Below are 19,978 nucleotides of genomic sequence, written 5' to 3'. Positions count from 1 at the left end.
CCGCCGGGCACCGCGGGGCTGTAGCCGCCCGCCCGCGGCCCCGGACCCCCATGGGATGTCCCCGCCGTCTCCTGGGTGGTGAGTACCCCTTGGCTTTGTGTCTCCCCCCCGCGCTTTCCCCCGCCCCTGCCGCTTTTTTCCGCACCAGATTTCCCCCCCCAACCCTTTCTCCCATTCTTTCCCCCCATCTCGTGTGATTGATGGTCGGGAGGATGAGAATATTGCCACGGGCAGAAATTAGTTGCAGATGAGGCGGACTTTGGCGGGGGGGGGTGTTCTGCTGTGCAATCGTTAAACTATTTCCACCGCCGCTTTAGCTCGAATAAAATAAAAGAATAGGATATGGGGAGCCGCGCTGTATCAGTGCACATCTGTGGGACAGAGTCCGTCCCATCTCTTTGGAGTTTCAAACAAAAGTGCAGAGGAAAGAACAGGAACGTTCGGTATATCAATTAACCGTAACACCAAAGGACTTGTAGCGTATCATAAAGGAAAGAAATTTTCACCGTGGCAAGGCAGTAAACTTGTTACTTGAAAAGTTTGTGCCGGGGATGAATTTACATCCTTATACCCTGCAAATAGTTTTTCTCCTTACTGGAATATTACAAAGACTTATATCTAATATAGCACTACCTGTTTCTTGAGTCGTAACATAGTACTTCAGTTTGTCTAAGTACTCGCAGCAATTCTTGTTTGTTATATACAATAACCTCTGCATTTTTTGCACAGTGGGGATTTCTTTTTTTGATTCTCAGAGAGATATTCCAGGGACAGAACATGCTTTAGCTCGTTTTCAGGCTGCATTAAAGTTGATCCAGACAATCCCTTATTGCCTACTAATATTCCTCTTATGAGGGCACTCTTACAACAAATTTACGCTCTGCTCCACAATCCAACTTTTATGTATAGGATTAACCCCATCAGATTTAAAATTCAGCCTGTGCAAAGTGTTTGTGGAGTCAGAGCACCACAGCTTTGCCATGCAGGTTTTTTTGGGGGAAAACCCACACCCTGCTAAAATGGGGGAAGATCCTAGCGATATGGTTAGACCCAGGTTTCACCTTGTATTCTTTAGCCTAAAAACTTAATGTCCTCTTTGCAATATCCAACCATCCAAAAATCAGCTCTATACAATGGGCACTTTAACCATCCGAAGGCAGTCTCCCATCTCGAAAAAGGCAGCTCGCCTCAAATTTGCAAACCGCAGGATGGGAAATGGAATTTGCCTTCGGTATAAAAATCCCAAGTGTTTGCAAACAGCCCTGAGAAGAATCCGGGCTCTTGGCTCTTGACCTCTCTGCGCTAAATTCCAGCTTGGGGAGTTTGCGGTCTTGCAAAAAGGGCGAACGAGCAAAGCGCCCGGTCGTCTTTCTGGAGCAAGGCAAAGTCAGGCTGGAGTTCGTTTTGGGTGCCCAGGAGGTGCAGGATTGGGCCCTGAGCCAAGCTGCTTTTAAAGTAGCCTTGAAGACCTGCCCGTGTTGGAGTAACTTTGCTGGCGGCGCGCGTTGGCATCGCCAAGGTCGCGTTAAGCTGGTGTAGTCGTGGGAAACCTGCCCGAGAAGCCGAGTGAACTCCTGGGCAGTTATTTTTCCCCGAGCTCTGTGCCATTCCCATAAAGCATTAGCAACACCTTCGCCGGCTCCTGTCTCGTAGCTTCAGCGACCGCAGGGCCTTGCTTCTACTCTTTTTCTTTTTAAAATCTGCTGGAAGAAAAACCCTTCTCTGTAGTGGCCCAGGCTCGGAGATCCCCTGGATAAAGCAAGGACCGGAATGCTGGCGGGTCTGGCACGGCTTAGGGCAAAGAAACTTCACAGCCGCTCAAATCAGGCTCTTAAAAACGTGAGCGGCTGATAAAATTGTCCTTTTGGGGGAGGACCGGGGTGGGAATGAGGGGTGGTCTGTCCTGCGCGCCTCCCGTTAGCGCTGGCAGGAGCTGTGCTTGCTGGTCCCAGACCTTTGTTTCTCTCTGTTTAGGGGGGGAGCGACACGGGGCGGTGGGGGCCATGGCTTTCCTGGGGGTAAATTCGCACCGATGGTGGGAACGGAGCAACCTGAGAACTCTTTTCTACCAGTTGTGGCGCTGGGCTGGGCCAGTAACGCTGTCCTTTGGAGCTGAGCTCTGGAAATGGTGGCAGGATCAGGCCCTGGCTTTGGGCGCTGTTTCAGATCTGGCTTAAACCTCCTTGTCTGTTACAGAGCTCAGACTACCTGTCCAGAGAGGGGGAAAGACCCTCATTCCGTTCACAGTTTGATTTCATTGTGGTTGCCGGGCCCAGTCCTGCAGCTTTAGGAGAAACTGTCTCAATGTCAAGTGTGAGGGCAGCCCCGGCACGTCTGGTACCGGTTGAAAATACCAAAGGGGCTACGAGCTGCTACGTTACCCCCAAAAGCCTCCGGCCCTGCAGTGCTGCGTGGTTTTGTGCTTCAGTATTGGAGAGATCGCAGTCGGTGCTGTGGATAAATAATACAGACATTGGGGTTTATGTTGTCAAAACTGAGAAGACCAGCGCAGTGTAAACCAGAGATAAAAATAGGGCAAAATGCAACTCGAGGCGACTGGATTTCTGCTGTTGTGACCAGGATGTGGCCCAAACGGGTGTAAAAGGAAAGGAAAACTGTAGGAAGGATCCTGATCACTGAGGGATCCACAGCTTCAGCTGCAAACCCCTTTTTCCTTCCTTCTTTCCACCTCTCGCTCCAGCAGCTGGGAACCTGATCCTGCCAGCGCAGCCCCGCTGCGTGGGGCTTCATTTTCTCCTGCAAGTTTGGTAACGAATGGCCGAGCAAAGCCGAAAGCCAGCGCGGCTGGCGTTTGAGACAATCCCGTCCCCGGCTGCGGGATGGCCTCAACGCGCCGGGTGCGCGACATTAAAAAATATAATCATCCTGGTGGCCACTATGCACTGGAACTGGTTTTATCTGGTTCCAGTTATGCTTGTTTTGAGTTAGACGAGCGGTGCCAGATTCTGATCTCATTTGCACCAGCGGAGTCATTCGGCGGAGCTGGTCCCAGTTTACCTCACTCTTAAGTGAAAGCAGAACTGGGCCTGCTGGGAGAAGCGTCCCCGGGGGAAATCACTGCAAATCAAACACAGGGGAAAGCGAACGACTCTTGGGACCCTTCCCGGAGGCGGCGCGGATTTTACCGCCTGGTCGCGAAAGCCGTTTTCACCGAAAAAGGAGGGGAGAGGCTGTAGGAGGAAAAGTGGTGCGACTGGGAGCGAGCCAGGTGCTTTGGGGAGGGCGATAGTGGTCAAGGCTCTTTATTAGTGATGCTGTGGAGGAGGAAAAGACGCTTTTCCGCGCCGCTTGCGGGGGGGTCAGAGCCAGCGAGCCAGCGAGCAGCCCAGCTGGAGAGCGGCTCTCGCTGTTATCGCGTGGGATTTATTACCCGGAGGGGTTTTGGCTCCACGTTTGGCCACCTCTGCTCCTCCTGCGTGGCCAAAGCTCTGCGCTCTGCCCGCTCTGCGGGGGAAACACCGACTCCGGGGGAAAGGCAGGAGGGAGCCGAGTCTCGCTCAGGTCCAGACATGCGAGCGAAGCCTCTGGCTGCAACGCTGTGAACAGCTGTGTTTGCAAGTGCCTATTTTTCATATTATCTGTGATGCACGCGGGTACGACCCACCGCTGGGGTCTCTTCTAGCCAAAGCATGTTGCAGACTAGTCCTTCCTTGCACACGGGGTCTTTCCCCAGTTGCCCTAGTCCCGTTGCTCCCCCAAACTGCTGCAGGTTTATTTTCCAGGTCCCATTCCTCCCATCGCTTTCTCTTAGGAGCAGCAGAGCCCCACATTTTGAGCAGGTGCTTGAAGAAAAGAGGGAGTGGAGGGTGGCATGGGACCAGCATATATTCCTGGGCTTTAGGTTGATGCGTTTTCCCAGCCGTGATTGTTCTTAATGCTGAAGAAATTGAGCAATTGAAATAAATTACCAGAAACTGTTTACATTACTCTTGCCTCCTGCACAGCCCATTAGTGTGTCCCTTTTCCAGCAGAACTCCTTTAGGACCCCATTCTAAGCCTAGCTTAGTCCATAGGTAGCTTTCCATAGGTAACGCAGCTTGGATTGTTTTTTCCAGCTGCACAGAATGAGTTTGTCGAGCGCTCAGTGCACGGTTGAGAAGCCAGATTGAAACTCCCAACGTGCCGAAGTCTTTTGAAATTCTGGCCAAAGTGGGGAGGGGAGAGGGCTTTAAAAACGCTGCACTGCTTTTCTCTGCTTCTGCTTTATTTCTGCGACTCGCCCGGCCATGCTCGAGTGGAAATTAATACATTGCGGAAAGGGAAGCTCTGACATCTCCTGCTTTTGAAAGGAGCAGGGACAGCCAGATCCACAGTGAGAAATGACACAGCTTTTGCTCCATTATCAAAAAGAATCGGTTCTAGTGCATGTTAAATATCAAACGTCTTCCTATGGTAGTTCCCTTTTTATTTTTTGTAGTTTTCTCCCGGATTTTGCAGCTCAGCAAAGCGGGGCTGAAGCTCTGAGCTCAGACAAGACTCCTGTGTCCAGTTAAGCACTCATCTGTCTTGCTACCCTGAAGAATTACCTCTAGACATTTTCAGTGCATATTTATCTTCCCTCTCCCCAGCGATATTGTCCTGACATAGATCAGATTAATTTGGGCTATTGCAAGTGCAACGGTAGAGTCCCCTAAAGAATGCTGCACGTTTTATTTTTTGCAACCAAATTGAAAAATGTAAAGCTTTAGCTAAATGCAATTTTTTTTAAAAAAGGGGGAAGTATTGGATAAGGGTAAGTATTGAATAAAATCAGTTGGTTTGATATTTTTTTCAGTGAGTTTTCAGGTTTTCCCGCTTTAAACTTTTCCTACTGCTGGCCTGTGGTATTTTTTTGCTCTGTATAAGCAAATATTTGAGCTGAGATTCCTAGGAGACAACTGCAGAGGTTACTGTATGGACAAGATCCCGTGTCTGAGTAGAGCCATACCCTGGGTCTTCCTGGGACGGACACTTTTCTTTCCAATTATCACCAAGTCAGACACCATGGCTTGGCTTCTTTATAGGTGCCTAAATAATCGGTTGCATTTTAGTGTTTACCTGCAACAGAGATGGCTCCTGGGGCCACCTCCCGGCTCAGGAATGATCCTTTTTGGGCATCATCCCCCCTTGCCCTGCAGCTCGGTGTCCTGGGGTGACTCCCACCCGCACCCCGTGTCCTGGCGTGACTCCCGCCTCCCCACATCGTGTGGGGCGAGGGCTCCTGGCAGCCGTCCCTCCCCTCCACGCCGCTCCAAAAACCTCCCCGTGTTTTGCTGATTCTCCCCGCACCCATCAGTGTACAGAGCGCCACTGTTTCTAGTCTTACAAGCAGGGAAACTGAGGCACGGAGCAGTGCACTTGTCTTTGGGGTATTCTCTTGAGTGCTGTGCAGTGATTTTCTGAGCAAAATGGCACAAATAACTAGTTGACCGCAAAAAGTCAAGACTTAGTGATGCTGGGATTCACGGCTAAGACTGGATTGCGGTTGCTCTTGGCAGCTGGGTGGGAAGGACGTCTGTCTGTCCAGGGAGGGCGGACAGGGAGGTGGAGGTCCCAGCTCTGACCCAGACCAGGAGTTGGAACCTTCACCTGCTCTGTCTCTGCTGAGACCTCATGCATCTCACACAAGGACTTGAATTGCTGCTCCGGACGCTGAGATAAGGCAGTTTCCTGGCTTCATACCTCATTTTTCTCAACTAAATCATGGAGTCGATGATATTTCTGTGCTGCATTCACAGGCTTTGAGCAATGTTTGTGGAGCTTGGGGGTTTCTTGTCTCTCAGAACCTCGGATGCTGCGTGTGTGGCCATGAGCACAATATACCTGTGTTTGTGGTTTTATGTGTTTGGCAAAATTGCAAGATCCTGGATAAGAAAAATACCTATAAATGTATTAAACTACTCGTGAAATGTTCTCCATGTCCACCTGCAGGGTTGTCTTGTATTATGGTATAAACTTCCCACTGGAAAAAGAGGGTAAAACTGATTAGATCTCTTTTTACTTTCCTCCAGAAGTGTTTGGTTTCTAAGTGGCTGGGAACAGCTGTGGGCTGGATGGTGGGAACGTGGCCTCCGAGGTAATTCCCGTCATTGTCCTCCAGCCGATGGAGCGATGTAGAATTTCCCAGCTGCTTCCAGGCGTTGGCTGCGACTGTCCTGCTTGTGGGACCCATGAGAGTCCTGTGACTGCTGAGACAGGAGGATGGAGCGTTTCTAGGTGACACAAAATATCTGAGTGTGATCCCAAAGCCGGGCTCATGGGAGGATCTGCTGCTGGCGGGGCAGGGAGAAGCCTTGAAGGGATCACAAAGTCATCAAATCGTGGATAGTTGGAGTTGAAGGGACCTTCCCAGCTCATCCAGTCCATGAGCAGGGACACCTTCACCAGCTCAGGTTGCTCAGAGCCCCGTCCAGCCTGGCCTGGGATGTCTCCAGAGATGGTTCATCCACCACCTCTCTGGCCAACCTGGGCCAGGCTCCCACCACCCTCAGGGCCAACAATTTCTCCTTCCTGTCCAGCCTGACATGAGGGATGCTGAGCTGGTCCAGCTGAGACCCATCAGCCGTGGCCATTTTGCCCCTCATCTCCTCGGCCACGGGGACAAGCTGGAAAAGGGCTGCAGCTGCGTGTGCGCTGACAAGTTGTTTGTCTCGGGAGCCCTGGATGTGCCAGGCTCAAGGGCTGAGTCATTTAATTTCTCCAGGGCCGGCGGAGGAAGCCGCCGTGTGCTTCCCTATGGAGGGAGAGGGGGGAGACCCTCCCGGGCTGCTGAACTTTCTGCTTGAAAAGCTTTGACTAGCAGGAAAAAAAACAACAAAAAGGTGCTTTTGGAGGAGAGGAGAGGAAGAGGAGAGGAAGAGGAGAGGAAGAGGAGAGGAAGAGGAGAGGAAGAGAAGAAGAGAAGAGAAGAGAAGAGAAGAGAAGAGAAGAGAAGAGAAGAGAAGAGAAGAGAAGAGAAGAGAGAAGAGAAGAGAAGAGGAGAAGAGAAGAGAAGAGAAGAGAAGAGAAGAGAAGAGAAGAGAAGAGAAGAGAAGAGAAGAGAAGAGAAGAGAAGAGAAGAGAAGAGAAGAGAAGAGAAGAGAAGAGAAGAGAAGAGAAGAGAAGAGAAGAGAATCCCCTGTGTGTGGGGAAGCGCTTGCTCCCGCTGGCAGAGCAGGGCCGGGGTCAGCGCCGGGGAGCGCACCCTTGTTCTTGAGGGGCTGCAACATGTAATTTAGCTTGTCACGGAGGAATGTGCTCAATGCCTTTATTTAATCAGGAGTTTGCAAACCTGCTTGGTTGCCTTGTCTTCCGTTTTCCCCTTCCCAGCTGGGGAGAGGGGGGAAGGAACACGGTGCTTTTGTCTCCGACCCTGTGGCTGCTGTCAGATGAATGGTTTTAGTGGCCGCTCCATTCGCATGACTGGTTTGAACTATGGCAGCGAACACGCCGCGGGTGCAAACGGGTTCTTTCCAGCCCCAGCTCCCTCCCAAACTCGGCTGCGTCAGATATTTTCCTCAGCACTGGCATAATCATAGATTAGAATCATAAAATAGAATCATAAACCTTAGTCCTTACTAGACATGTGGCCCTGTGAGTTCCAGGGCATTCTTGAGAGAAGGAAAACACCATGTGGACATGGCTTAAAATCTGTGCTTAGCACCCAAATGCCTTTGGGAACGGGGGAAAGTTGCAATTTCTCCAGCTCCGTCAAGGTACCCGATTCCCACCAACTGCTCTGCAAACTGGACCAGTATCTGTGTTACTGAGGGCCCCGGTTACAAAGACATCCCTGCTCGGGGAAGGAGAAGGCTTAAGCATCTGTTTAAGTGCTTTTCTGAATCCGGGCCAGGGCTTGTGCTTTAGCAGAGCACGACCTCACTCGTCTTCCTCGCGGTATCGGAGCGGGACGGGAGCCCAGATGCCTCTGGTGATGGGTCTGCTGCAGCAACACCTCTCTGTTGAACACCTCCCTCCAGGAAAATAAAAGAAGAACGTTCTGGGAATGTCAGGCTGAGTGCAAACAGAAATTTCTGCCTCTTTGCCCCTGGGTAGAGATGCACAGAAACCTGGGAAAAGCAAAAAACCAGCCACCACCTTTCTTTGGAAAGAAGGAAATTGCTCCCTACTCAGGCATGTGGAAGTGAACTTGTGTGCTGACTCCAGAGGAATTTCGGCTGTTCCCCGGGGGGTTGCGATTGCTGTTTGGGTCACATCCCAGCTCTGATCTCGGACTTGCCTTTGGGAGCAGGATTCCTGCGCACGGAGCCGCTGGCATTTGAGGAATGAGTGATGCTCGTTTCAGAAAACCAAGCAAACCCGGCGTGTGCAGCTTCGCCATGGAGCAGAAATTGCAGAATTCCCGCATTGAAACAGAAAAAATATCGGGGAGCAAACGTAAGGCTTAAGGATTGTGTTCAGGACAAATGTATTTAACCACCCCACTCTCGTGAATGGCAGTGCAAGTTCAGGGGCTAAACCCTCTATTTCAAAGCAAGGCTTGCAAACCTGTCTGTGTGTGTGGATTTTCACCCGTGGTGGTGAATTCAGTGCAGATAGACGGAGGAACGCCCGGCTGGGTGTCCCCAGCGCGGTCCTGACACCAGCGTCTGATAAACATGACATTTTCCTCTCCTTCCCCGGCAAGCGTTGGAGGGCTGGGCCATGGGAAACAACAGGAGTCTTTCCAGTGTGGGCTTTGGATCTTCGTCTGGATAAATAAATAGAAGGAAATAACTAATAACATGGTTCTAACAAATATTTTAGCGAGTATAAATGCCTGCCTTTCGCTATGACTCCATCCAAACCCCACAAAGGAAAAAATTTCCCTGTTTCTATGATGCTTTTCCATCTGCCTTTCCCCAGTGATTGGGAGTGTTAACGCAGGCACCTTGGCTCGAGAATACAGCGAGTCGGCACGGAAAACATGCGTGGGATCCCTCGGAGGGGTTAGTAACCTCCTCGGCCGACCACCTCTGCGAGCAGCGTTTGGATTTGGGATTAAAAGGACCCCCCCTTGTCTGCAGGCTTGAGTTCCCATCCTCACAGTAACCGCTTGCTGGGTTGGAGGGACTCTATTCAAAAAAGTAAATGCAGTATTGGCTATTTCTGTGGGTTTCTAGCCTCTGGATTGAGGGTTTCCACATCTCGCTGCTTGCTGCTGCCTTCCAGCGACACCTGCTGCGCGCTGCCAGGAGCAGAGCGGGGTTCCTGCCCCGGAAAGCTGCTCCTGCCTGGGAATGTGGTCTTTTTTCTATGGGAAGGTGTTCGGCAAGGCCAGCTCTGGCTCCTAAGGTGGGAGAAAAGCGTGCTTCTTCCTCATATAAAAACATTTCCGCAGTCTGCCGCTTCTCCGACCCGGCTCGGCCTGTGGTAATGATGCTTTTGTTTTGCAAACTTCTCCCGGGTGGGAAATGGTGAAAAGCCTCCACTGCTGCTGGCACGGTTTGGGAGAAGTCATGCGGGTGTCTGCCCGCTGGTTTTTGAACGGGGAAGGGGCAGAGCAGCATGTCCCGCTCCCTGTGCGAAGTTTCAGAGCCTCCCTGCCCATGGAAGGAGATCAGAGCCCCAGCACACAGGGAGGACAGACCTGTCCGCGTTGCAGCTGAGAGCTGCCATGGGGCTGGAGAAATGGGTTGGTTCGCCTGTTTTCTTTCCTGCTAACACTTTGGTCTCTGTCTCTAGTTGTAGGATTTTGGCTGAGCTGGCCATGATGCTACAGTTGGTGGTCAGTGCCCTCTTCCCAGCGCTGCTCCTGGCCGCGCCGCCCCCCATAAACAAACTCGCCCTCTTCCCGGACAAGAGCGCTTGGTGCGAGGCGAAGAACATCACCCAGATCGTGGGGCACAGCGGCTGCGAGTCCAAGTCCATCCAGAACAGGTACAGACCCACCCTCGGGGCAGAGCTGGATGCAGCTGATTTCTGTCTGCTGATGGCACTGGGATGGCTTTGGGGACTGTCACTCGCACAGGAAGCCGGGCACAATGTCCTGTTCTTGCCCGGCTGCTGTCTGCCTGTCCTAGTGAGAGGAGATGGGAGCACAAGTGTGATGGAGCGGCTGAGGGACCTGGGGGGTTCAGCGGGAGAACAGGAGCTGAGGGGAGACCTTCTGATCTCTGAATTGCCTGAAAGGAGCTTGGAGCCAGGGGGGTCGGGCTCTGCTCCCCAGGAACAAGCGCCAGGAGCAGAGGAAACGGCCTCAAGTTGTGCCAGGGGAGGTTGAAGTTGGATGTGGGAACAATTTCTTCCCCAAAGGGCTGTGGGGCATTGGAACAGGCTGCCCAGGGCAGTGCTGGAGTCCTGCCTGGAGGGCTGGACAGACAGACATGAGGTTCTCAGGACATGGGACAGTGCTGGGGGTGGGTAACGGTTGGACTCGATCTTGAGGGGTTTTTCCAACCAAAATGATTCTGTGATTCTAAGTTCTAATCTTGTGCGGTTGTTGGGAAGAACAGGCACCTCCCCTGAGTCCCCATTCCCCTGTTGTCTCTACAGGGCCTGCCTGGGACAGTGTTTCAGCTACAGTGTCCCCAACACCTTCCCTCAGTCCACAGAGTCCCTGGTTCACTGTGACTCCTGCATGCCGGCCCAGTCCATGTGGGAAATCGTGAGTATCCCTGCCCGCTCCACCGTCCTCTCTGCACCGACAATGGCCTCGCTCAGGGGCTCTCAGCTCTGCCACCACTTTAGGGCAAGTTCTTCTCCTTCCCTGAGGTCTCCCCACTGGTAGTTTCCCTCCAGGGTGTCTCTCAGGTGTCTCTACCTTGAGCTGTCTGTGTGGAAGGCGCTGTTGGAGCAATGTGACTGCTGTGATGAACCATGGTTTGTCACTGTTTGCAGAAGTGTCCCCCAGCAGTCCCTGCATTGTTCATCCCTCCTGCCTCTTCTCTTCACCGCTCCCTTTGTCACCTCCTCTCACTTGGGAGCTCTTTTCTTCCATGTCCAGAAGTGCTTCCCACAGCCCATCTGCCGGTCACTGTCACAGTTTCATGCCACTGATGTTCCTGGCGGAGCCGTAAACCATGTCTCTGGGTCACATCTGGGCACCTGGAGAGCTGCGTCCAGCTCTCTGCTTGGCTTCCAGCTCCAGCATTTGGGCAGATGGTTCAGTCCAAATGATCTGAGGTGCTCAGCAACATGTCCTGTGGGTGGCCTTTGCAGTTACCACTGATAGTAGTTCCTGGGAACAGTGTCCCTGCAGCTTGTGACCTTGTGAGATGTTCCCAGAGAACTCTTGCCTTGCAGACTGACTGTGAAGATGTGTTTATATGGATCGAGAACCATCACATCCGCCTTAAAATACCCTAAATCTGCAGGACATGGAAGATGTGCTGGGTGGGCTCAGGTTGGACATTAGGAAAGGGTTCTTCACTCAGAGGGTGCTGGACACTGGAACAGGCTCCCCAGGGAGGCGTCACAGCCCCAACCTGACAGTGTTCAAGAAGAGACTGGACAATGTCCCCAGACACACGGGGTGACCTGTGTGGTGTCCTGTGCAGGGACAGGAGTTGGACTCCATGATCCTGTGGGTCCTTCCAGCTCAAGACATTCTATGATTCTATGATTGTAGGACACAGGGCAGGTCAGACCACTCACAGCAGGATGGCCATTGAGGTGTCGGACCTTCACACTCACTCGTTGTGTCCTCGTCCCTCTACCCAGGTGACACTGGACTGTCCAGGCAACGATGAGATCCCCAGGGTGGACAAGCTGGTGGAGAAGATACTTCACTGTAGCTGCCAGGCTTGCGGGAAGGAGCCAAGCCACGAGGGAGCCCTGTTCAACGTCTACCTGAATGCCGAGGAGAACATGCCCGCTGAAGGTCCCAGCCCCCACCACTATGGCCACCACCAACAGGAGGTGGAAGAACCTCCTGTCTCCAGCCACCACCACCACGAGGAGGAGGGCGAGGAGTGACCTGGCCCTTAGGGACTGTCCTTGCGGGCAGGGGGTGTGTGCGAGGGAGAGGGCCGGGGTTTGGGGAGGGAGGGGGGTGGTGGAGTTTTTCCTGTCTAGTAGCTGCCCTCACGCTTTTGCTCTCCATGACACCCCGGGGCTGGAGGAACCTTCTGAGGTACAAGCAGGGCTGAAGGGGTGAAGGTGGGACTGGAGATGTGGGGTAAGAGAGGAGGGTTTGGGCTTTTCTGATGCAAAACTACTTGGACATAATAGTAATAATATATTGAGAGGAGTGGGAACCCAGACGAGGGTTTGGCTGAGAGCAAAGCTTGGCTTAGCTGGGCTCCCCAGGGGCTGTGTGGTGGCTCCTGAAGGCTGTGGAGCCTTTGCTGGGTTCTTCTGGGTTTTTCCCTTGTAAACAGCTCATAGCTGGGCTGGAGGAACAAGGGATCAGCTCTCCACAGTCCCCCAGGAGATGCGCATCTCTCCCGGGGTATGCAGGACCAGCATCATCCCTTCTTCCTCCAAGGACACAGGGGCTCAGCATGGACTCACTGTTCCTCCTGGGCCTTAATTCAACCCCAACCCCCTCTTGTTTTAGCTCTTGGGGAGCGTTTTGCCCCAGGATGTGCCTCTGGGGCTGCGTGTGTGAGGTTGCTGGGAACTGCGGTGGCGAGAGCCCAAGGAAACTTGCTGGTCCTCAGGGCCACCACACAGGGGACGAGGGAGCCGGGTCGTGCCGTGGGCGCTGGGATTTCACGTTCCGTGGCCCTCAGGGGAAGGCTGAGAGCAAGAGTTGTGCTGGGGGTGGGAGCCAGACCCTCGCCCCACTCTCCCTGCTGCACTTTAACGGTGGTGGAGGGAGAAGGGGGACGAGTGCTGGGATGCCGATGTCCCCGCGCAGGGGACAGCTCATGCAGGGTGGGGGGACGGCCCCAGGACCCTCCTGCTACCCCTTTCTCTCTGTTGTATAAAGCTGATTTCTTTGGCGCTGTCCTGACAAGAGCTTCTGGAGCTTGTAATCGATGCCTCCCCCTCCTTTTTACAAGGTGGTTGTTTTGTTTTGTTTTTTGTTTTCTTAAATAAATTAGTTCTGACTTCCATTTCTCAGTGCTCTGATGCCTCCTCAAAGTGCTGACGGGGGAGAGGCCGTTTACAGCAGCCAGGACAGCAGCGCAGGAGGGTGCGGGGTCCGCGAGAGCGATGGGTTAGCTTTCTGCTGCCTTCAGTTTGGGAGGTGATAGAGCCGCTAAGAGGCAAACAGACCCCAAATCGCAGCATCTGGGCTGCATGTGGACGCGGGGACACATCAGCTGTCACCCAGGTGTGGCTGCGCTCATGGTTTAAGGACTGTTGGGTCCCACTCGTGTGGGATGCGCGTGGGGTCTCTGCGGGATCGTGCAACCTTTTGTCGGCTCTGTTGCCACTAGGTGACACTCTTGGTCCAGCGTGCTTGGTGGCATCCAGATGTTCATGGCCTCTCTGGAGCGGAGGAAGGTGAACTCGGACGTGGACGTGGATGTGGACGTCCCTTCGTGGGTGAGGAGGGGACACCAGCGCCTTGGCTGAAAACCACTGGGCCCTTCCCAAGGGTGTTTGCATTGTGCATTCCCCAAGCCGGGGAAACCTTGGATCCCACCGGTGCCAGGACGCCCGGTGTGGTTGTGTCCCCAGAAACGATCAGATGATGCTCAGAGCCTGAGCTGAGCCCTGGGAACAGGAGCTGAGGGGAGACCTTCTGATCTCTGAACTGCCTGAAAGGAGCTTGGAGCCAGGGGGGTCGGGCTCTGCTCCCCAGGAACAAGCGCCAGGATGAGAGGAAACGGCCTCAAGTTGCGCCAGGGGAGGTTGAGGTTGGATGTGGGAACAATTTCTTCCCCAAAGGGCTGTGGGGCATTGGAACAGGCTGCCCAGGGCAGTGCTGGAGTCACCAGCCCTGGAGGGTTGGACAGACGGACATGAGGTTCTCAGGACATGGGGCAGTGCCAGGGCTGGGGAACGGTTGGACTCAGTTATCTTGAGGGGCTTTTGCCACCAAAATGATTCTGTGATTGTAAAAGCTCTGGAGACAAACCGAGGTGCCCCGGCTGTGTGCAGCGGGGCTGAGGACGCTCAGCTTTGTGCTGTGCCGTGACTTCCTCGCCGAGCACCAGCTGGGATCGGTCTGTGCAGCCGCGCTGCGTTTTCCCAGCTGGGGCGGCTGCCACGGGGGGTGCTCAGCGTGGTTTTTCTTGCTGGTTCCCGGCGCAGATGGGACGAGGAAGCGAGGGTTTCCTGGTACAAGCGCTTTTCTAAAGAAACCTCCTGCTGCGATCAGAGCCTCGCGTGTGTGCGCTGTGCCCTGGGTCCCCGCCAGCACGAGTGACGCAGAGGTGGCCAGGGGGTTGGAGCATCCCAGGATCCCAGGAGAGGGTCCTGGGGAGGCGGAGGGCAGGCAGACGTTGCGCACAAACTCCCAGGAGAGCTTGTCCTGGTACCAGTGATGGCAGCTGCTCCCCAGGGAGCAGTTTTGGAGGTGCACAGAGATCAGGAGGGGCCATGGGTGCGTGTGTCTGTGTGCAGGGGAGAGCGCTGCTTCGCATCTCCCCCATCCTGTGCTCAGACACCCAAACTGCCCGTTCAGCCGCTGAAAAAAGCACGATGACGTCGAGAAGGTGATTAGAAAAGTGAATCTTGGTAAAGTGACGGATTTCTGTCCTGGGGTGGGCGACGCTGGGGGTGCAGCGGGACGGGGCCGTGGGGTGTGTGACGTGCACAGCTGGAGCTTGTGTGCACATCTGCAGCAGCATCGTCCCTGGGGGGCCTGTTAGTGAAGGCTTTGGCGGCAGCGTGGGGAGGGAAGGGACACGTCTGGCCCTGTGACCGCAGCGTGAGGACAGCGGGGACACACACACGGCTCCGGTTTGTGCTGGAGTCAGTGCCAGCGGCTCTGGTCTCCCCCGGCAGATTCGCAGCCGTTTGTTGGAAGAAAAAACAAACAACAAAACAAACAAACCATTTTGGCAGCTGGGCAATTCAAAAAATATAAATCCAGCTCGGCCAAGTGCCCCAAGATACTGGTTGTGACACTGGTGGCGTGGGACACAGAGCAACACTCACAGATTCACAAGCGTCTTCTGAGCGGGATGGGATGAAGAAGCCGCCAGGACCCGCTGGCTTCTCTGACCTGTTGCCTCCCGCTTGCCAAAGGGCCGGTTGCCACAGGGTCCTTGGCTGCACCGAGGGGTCCCCAACAACCCTGGGTGGAATTCTGCTTGTGCCCTCTGTCCCTGGCCACAGATTGCTGGAAGGTCAGCCAGCAAGTCCTGTCGGTGCCGCTGGCTGCTGGCTGGGCAGGCAGCCGTGGCGGTGGCAGGCGCGTTTTGTTGCTTTCTCTTTGGCTTTGCGAAATTTTGCTTCTTAGCGACTGGCGGATGGAACCAGCGCTGCTGGGTCACTGCCCACCTGCCGGGTGAACGCGGGAGGGGAGGCAGAGCTGGATGGCACTTTAAGGCAGAAAAGGCAACTGTCTGGCTGCCACTTTGTGGAGTTTGCAGCAGATCCCTGTTTTCATTAGCATTTCATTTCATCTCCTCCTCTCTCCCCGCTCCCAACCCCACCTCTTCCGAATCAGCATTTCTGCATCCTTCTCTGTGCATCGCAGCGCAGCGGGTGAAAGTCTGGCTGGCGCCTGCACACACACACACTCACACACACACACACACACACACACACACACTCACACTCACACCCCTGCACACACCTCTGCTCGGGGGCAGACGCCTTCCTGTGATCCTGAGTGTTGCATCTTCCTCCTCACGGCGACCTGGGCTGGGAGCATCCCCGGACTCGCCTCAGGGCTGCTCCACCGCTGCTGCGGCAGAGCTGAGCTCAGTGGGGCACAGAGCTCTGCAGAGGGGAGCCCGGCTGGGGAACAGCTGAGTTCTGGGGGGCCAGAGCATCCCCAGCGTCTGGAGTATCAGGGATCCAGAGCATCCCCAGCATCTGGAGCATCCTGAGGTCCAGAGCATCCTAGGGTCCAGATTCCCTGCTCCAGCACATCCAGAGCATCGGAGCATGCAGAGCATCCCTGGCATCTCGAGCATCCCGGAATCCAGAGCATCCCAAGCCTCTCCAGTGTCCGGAGCATCCAGCAGCAGCATCCAGGGACATCCCAGCCGAGGGGGATTTGCAGAGACGAGGCAATTCCTGGCTGTGAGTACCGAGGAGGAGAGCCTTGCTCCTGCGGAGCAGCTCCTGGGAATGTCACTCTGCCCTGATTGCCAGTGAAGTGAGAGGCGGGGGGAAGCGAGGGAGAGGAGGAGGAGAGGAGGAAGGAGGACGGACACAGAGTAGAGGCAGCGAGGTGGCACTTCATCCCCCAGGGCTGGCTCAGCCATGATCACCTAGCGCAGGTCACGGCTGGAGAAGGTCCCCCCAGCGCTGCTCCTCATGGAGGGCGATTCGGGGTCCCCCAACGCCAGCGTGCTGGGGGAGCGCTCGCTGCTGGTGGGGAGCAGCTGGGTGGCCGCTTTCCTCTGCTTCATCATCCTGCTGACCGCAGCAGGGAACTTCCTCCTCATCCTCCTCATCGTCACCCAGCGCTCCCTGCGGAACACCTCCAACTACTTCCTGGTGTCCCTCTTCATGTCCGACCTGATGGTGGGGCTGGTGGTGATGCCCCCGGCCATGCTCAACCAGCTCTACGGCCGCTGGGTGCTGCACGGTGACTTCTGCTCCCTCTGGTCCTCCTTTGACGTCATGTGCTGCAGCGCTTCCATCCTCAACCTCTGCATCATCAGCCTGGACCGCTACCTGCTCATCATCTCCCCACTCAAGTACAAGCTGCGCATGACGTCCTGCCGAGCCCTCGGGCTCATCCTGGCCACCTGGACCTTGGCCGCACTCGCCTCCTTCCTCCCCATCAAGATGGGCTGGCACAAGCTGGAGTTTGAAGTCCGCACCCCGAATGTCACCTCCCGGGGGGACGAGGACCAGTGTCGGCTGCTGGTCAGCTTGCCCTACGCCTTGGTGGCCTCCTGCCTCACCTTCTTCCTCCCGTCCGCCGCCATCTCCTTCACCTACTGCCGCATCCTGCTGGCGGCCCGCAAGCAAGCGGTGCAGGTGGCTTCTCTCGCCTCCAACGTGGCCACCGCCGACGAGACCGTGCCGCAGGTAAGGTGGCTGTGGGGACGTTGTTTGCAGAACCCAATGATTTGGGTGCCTAGGGTGTCTTTGCCAGCCAAGGGATTTGGCAACCAGATCACAGGGCGGGGAGATTTTTGGGCAGATGCACCTCGGCGATGGGAGGACGGTTCCGCTGGGATGTTCTTGGTGCTGCCCCATTTCTCGTCCCGGCGGTGGTTTGTTTCTATGCTGCTCCAGAGCACAGAAACAGCACGAGCAGAAGGAAAGAAATAAATTAAGATACGGCCGAAAATGCTCAGCGGCACAAAATAAATGGGAGTTTCGCCCCCTTCTTGGCTCTCATCATCCCAGAGGGTTTGAACCTTTATCTGACTTTCCACTTGGAAATCGTGGCCATGGTGGGTGTGAGACATATGGGGGAGAAGGACTTTAAACAACAGCAAATCCCAAATTCCGCAGAGCACCTTATTTTGAAGAACCAGCTTCTATTTTTGTTACCGGGTCTATAACGGGAGCTGCAAAATCCCTCGTTACTCCAGCGCGTGTGGTTTTTATAACCCAAACGTGGCTGCGCTCGTTTGTGTTTCTCCGGGAGAAGGTTAATTGCCACTGAGCTTTAATTCTCCGTAATAGGCTTTATTGACCTCATATCCTACAGGGAAAAGACAAACTTAATTGCCTTTAAATACTTAGATTTAGTTTGTTGTTCTCTTTTAAGAAAGGAGCCCGGACTCTCTGGCCCGGCCAGCTCTCCCACACCTGAAAAGATGCACCTGATATTTAAAAGGAAAATGGGAATCAAAGAATAAACAGATAATATAATAAAATATCTATTTTCTCCATGGTTGCCAGGTGTTTGGACTCTACAAACACATCTTTTGAAGCAGATTTTTGTTCTCTTTTCGGGCAGGAAGTGGAGCAGCAGCGGGGCCTCGTTTAATTATGGTGGAGGGCTGAGATAATAACAACTTAATTTTAGGTGGTGAGAGTGGATGGAGGACTGAGTTAGTTACAGCATTTGTAGGCTGCAATGTTTGACATGAGTTTGCTGCTCTAATCCATGGCTACAGCTCCTCTTCAGGGCATGATTTATCCACAGCACAACATTCACTGAGCTGCATTTTTCTGTAAGCGAAGTGCCTTAATGATAAAGCCCCTATTTTATGGTTTAAAAAAGAGAAGAATTATTTCGATGTTGAGGGTTTCTGTGGCTTCTTCTTCCCGATTTCTGGCTCAGGGGCCGTGGCGTGTGCCACCTTGCCAGAAGGGACGTAATGGGGATTTTTAGGCAGGATTTGCAGCACCAAACGCCTTTTCCATGGGTGGGCGGTGGGTGCTGTCGCTCACCATCTCGTGTCCCGCTGCAGGTCCCCCAGACCCCGACCCAGCCCTCGGGCGGCAGCGAGAGCAGGAGATTCGCCAACAAGCACAGCAAGAAGGCGCTGAAGGCCAGCCTGACACTGGGCATCCTCTTGGGCATGTTCTTCGTGGCTTGGCTGCCCTTCTTCGTCACCAACGTGACGCAGGTGAGCACAGACGGCGGCTTGTGTCGGGTTTTCAAAAGCTTTTCGCTCTGAATGCAGCCGGGTTGGATCGCAGGTGCCTGCAGGTCTTGCTGGGAAGCGTCTAGCACCAAAGATGGAAATTCCCCAGGGAGCAACGGCAATGGAAAACCCTTCGGAAGGGTTTTGGAGGATTCCTGCGAAAGAAAAACCATGTTGGGATGCCTGGAAAATGGCTCTGGATTGGGGCTGAGGTGGGAAACGCTGCAAAGGGGGTTGGACTAGATGAGCTTTGAAGGTCCCTTCCAACCCAAACTATTTACCCAGGAGAACAGGAGCTGAGGGGAGACCTTCTGATCTCTGAACTGCCTGCAAGGAGCTTGGAGCCAGGGGGGTCGGGCTCTGCTCCCCAGGAACAAGCGCCAGGAGCAGAGGAAACGGCCTCAAGTTGCGCCAGGGGAGGGTGAGGTTGGATGTGGGAACAATTTCTTCCCCAAAGGGCTGTGGGGCATTGGAACAGGCTGCCCAGGGCAGTGCTGGAGTCACCATCCCTGGAGGGTTGGACAGACGGACATGAGGTTCTCAGGACACGGGGCAGGGACAGGGGTGGGGGAACAGTTGGACTCGAGGATCTTGAGGGGCTTTTCCAACCCAAACGATTCAGTGATTCTGTTCTATGGTTCCAATCCTGCCAGGCCGCCTGCGGCTGCGTCCCCGCCGGCTTCTTCGACGTGCTCACCTGGCTGGGTTACTGCAACAGCACCATGAACCCCATCATCTACCCGCTCTTCATGCGGGACTTCAAGCGGGCCATGGGCAGGTACCTGCCGTGCTGCCGGCGCGCGGGGGAGCCCCGGCCCAGCGCCATCTCCCTCTCCATGAGGAACTCCAACAGTGGACCCCGCGCCCCCACCTCCCTCAAGAACGTCCTCACCTTGCCGGCCGAGACCGACTCGCTCGACTCCGGGGCGCTGGGGAATGAACACAACGTGCTGACGGCCGAAAACGGCCCCCGGGCTCACCCGGCCCCCGGCGCACGCTTGGTCAACCTCTTCGACGTGGAGCCCTCGGACGCGGAGCTGCAGCCCCGGCAGCTTGGGACCCCCGTGGCCTGAGCTGGGAGACCCCGACAGGGGGTGACGGGACCTCTGTGTGCTGGGGAGGGTGTCCCCAGCCCTAAATTTGCCACTGGACATCGCCCGGCCCACGCAGAGCTCCTCGATACCCTCTGCAAACGCAATGTGAGTCTCCTTGGAGAAGACGTCGTCACCAAGCGCTTCTGCGGGTGGGTTTAAACACTGCAAAGCCACGTTTTACTGCTGAATTAATCTGCCTCGTTTCTCTCTCTCCCCATCCCTCCTTCGCTCACTGTCGCCAATCCCTCCCCCTTCTCTGAGAGCTGCTTCTTGATGCTGTTTCACCTCCGCTTAGTCTGAATCTCGGATTCCAGACCCTTTCTACAGCTTCTGTCT

The 19,978-nt window shown here is 54.7% G+C and overlaps 2 protein-coding genes across 2 annotated transcripts; both read left to right on the top strand.

Annotated features, from left to right (window-relative positions):
* Nucleotides 1–55: 55 nt before the first annotated feature.
* On the top strand, nucleotides 56–11,895 carry LOC308049292 (neuroblastoma suppressor of tumorigenicity 1-like; the record flags this gene model as incomplete). Its single annotated transcript, XM_080358847.1, has 4 exons — nucleotides 56–78; nucleotides 9,664–9,858; nucleotides 10,474–10,585; nucleotides 11,641–11,895. 4 exons carry the CDS (start codon nucleotides 56–58, stop codon nucleotides 11,893–11,895), a joined length of 585 nt encoding a protein of 194 aa, XP_080214973.1.
* A 4,413-nt stretch (nucleotides 11,896–16,308) lies between these two features.
* On the top strand, nucleotides 16,309–19,621 carry HTR6 (5-hydroxytryptamine receptor 6; the record flags this gene model as incomplete). Its single annotated transcript, XM_080358803.1, has 3 exons — nucleotides 16,309–17,031; nucleotides 18,372–18,530; nucleotides 19,202–19,621. The coding sequence occupies 3 exons, from the start codon at nucleotides 16,309–16,311 to the stop codon at nucleotides 19,619–19,621; spliced, it is 1,302 nt and encodes a 433-aa protein (XP_080214929.1).
* Nucleotides 19,622–19,978: the final 357 nt, after the last annotated feature.

The sequence above is a fragment of the Nesoenas mayeri genome, assembly GCF_963082525.1.
Source record: "Nesoenas mayeri genome assembly, chromosome: 24".
Lineage (NCBI taxonomy): Eukaryota > Metazoa > Chordata > Aves > Columbiformes > Columbidae > Nesoenas > Nesoenas mayeri.
This window is presented reverse-complemented; position numbering and strand designations above follow the sequence as displayed.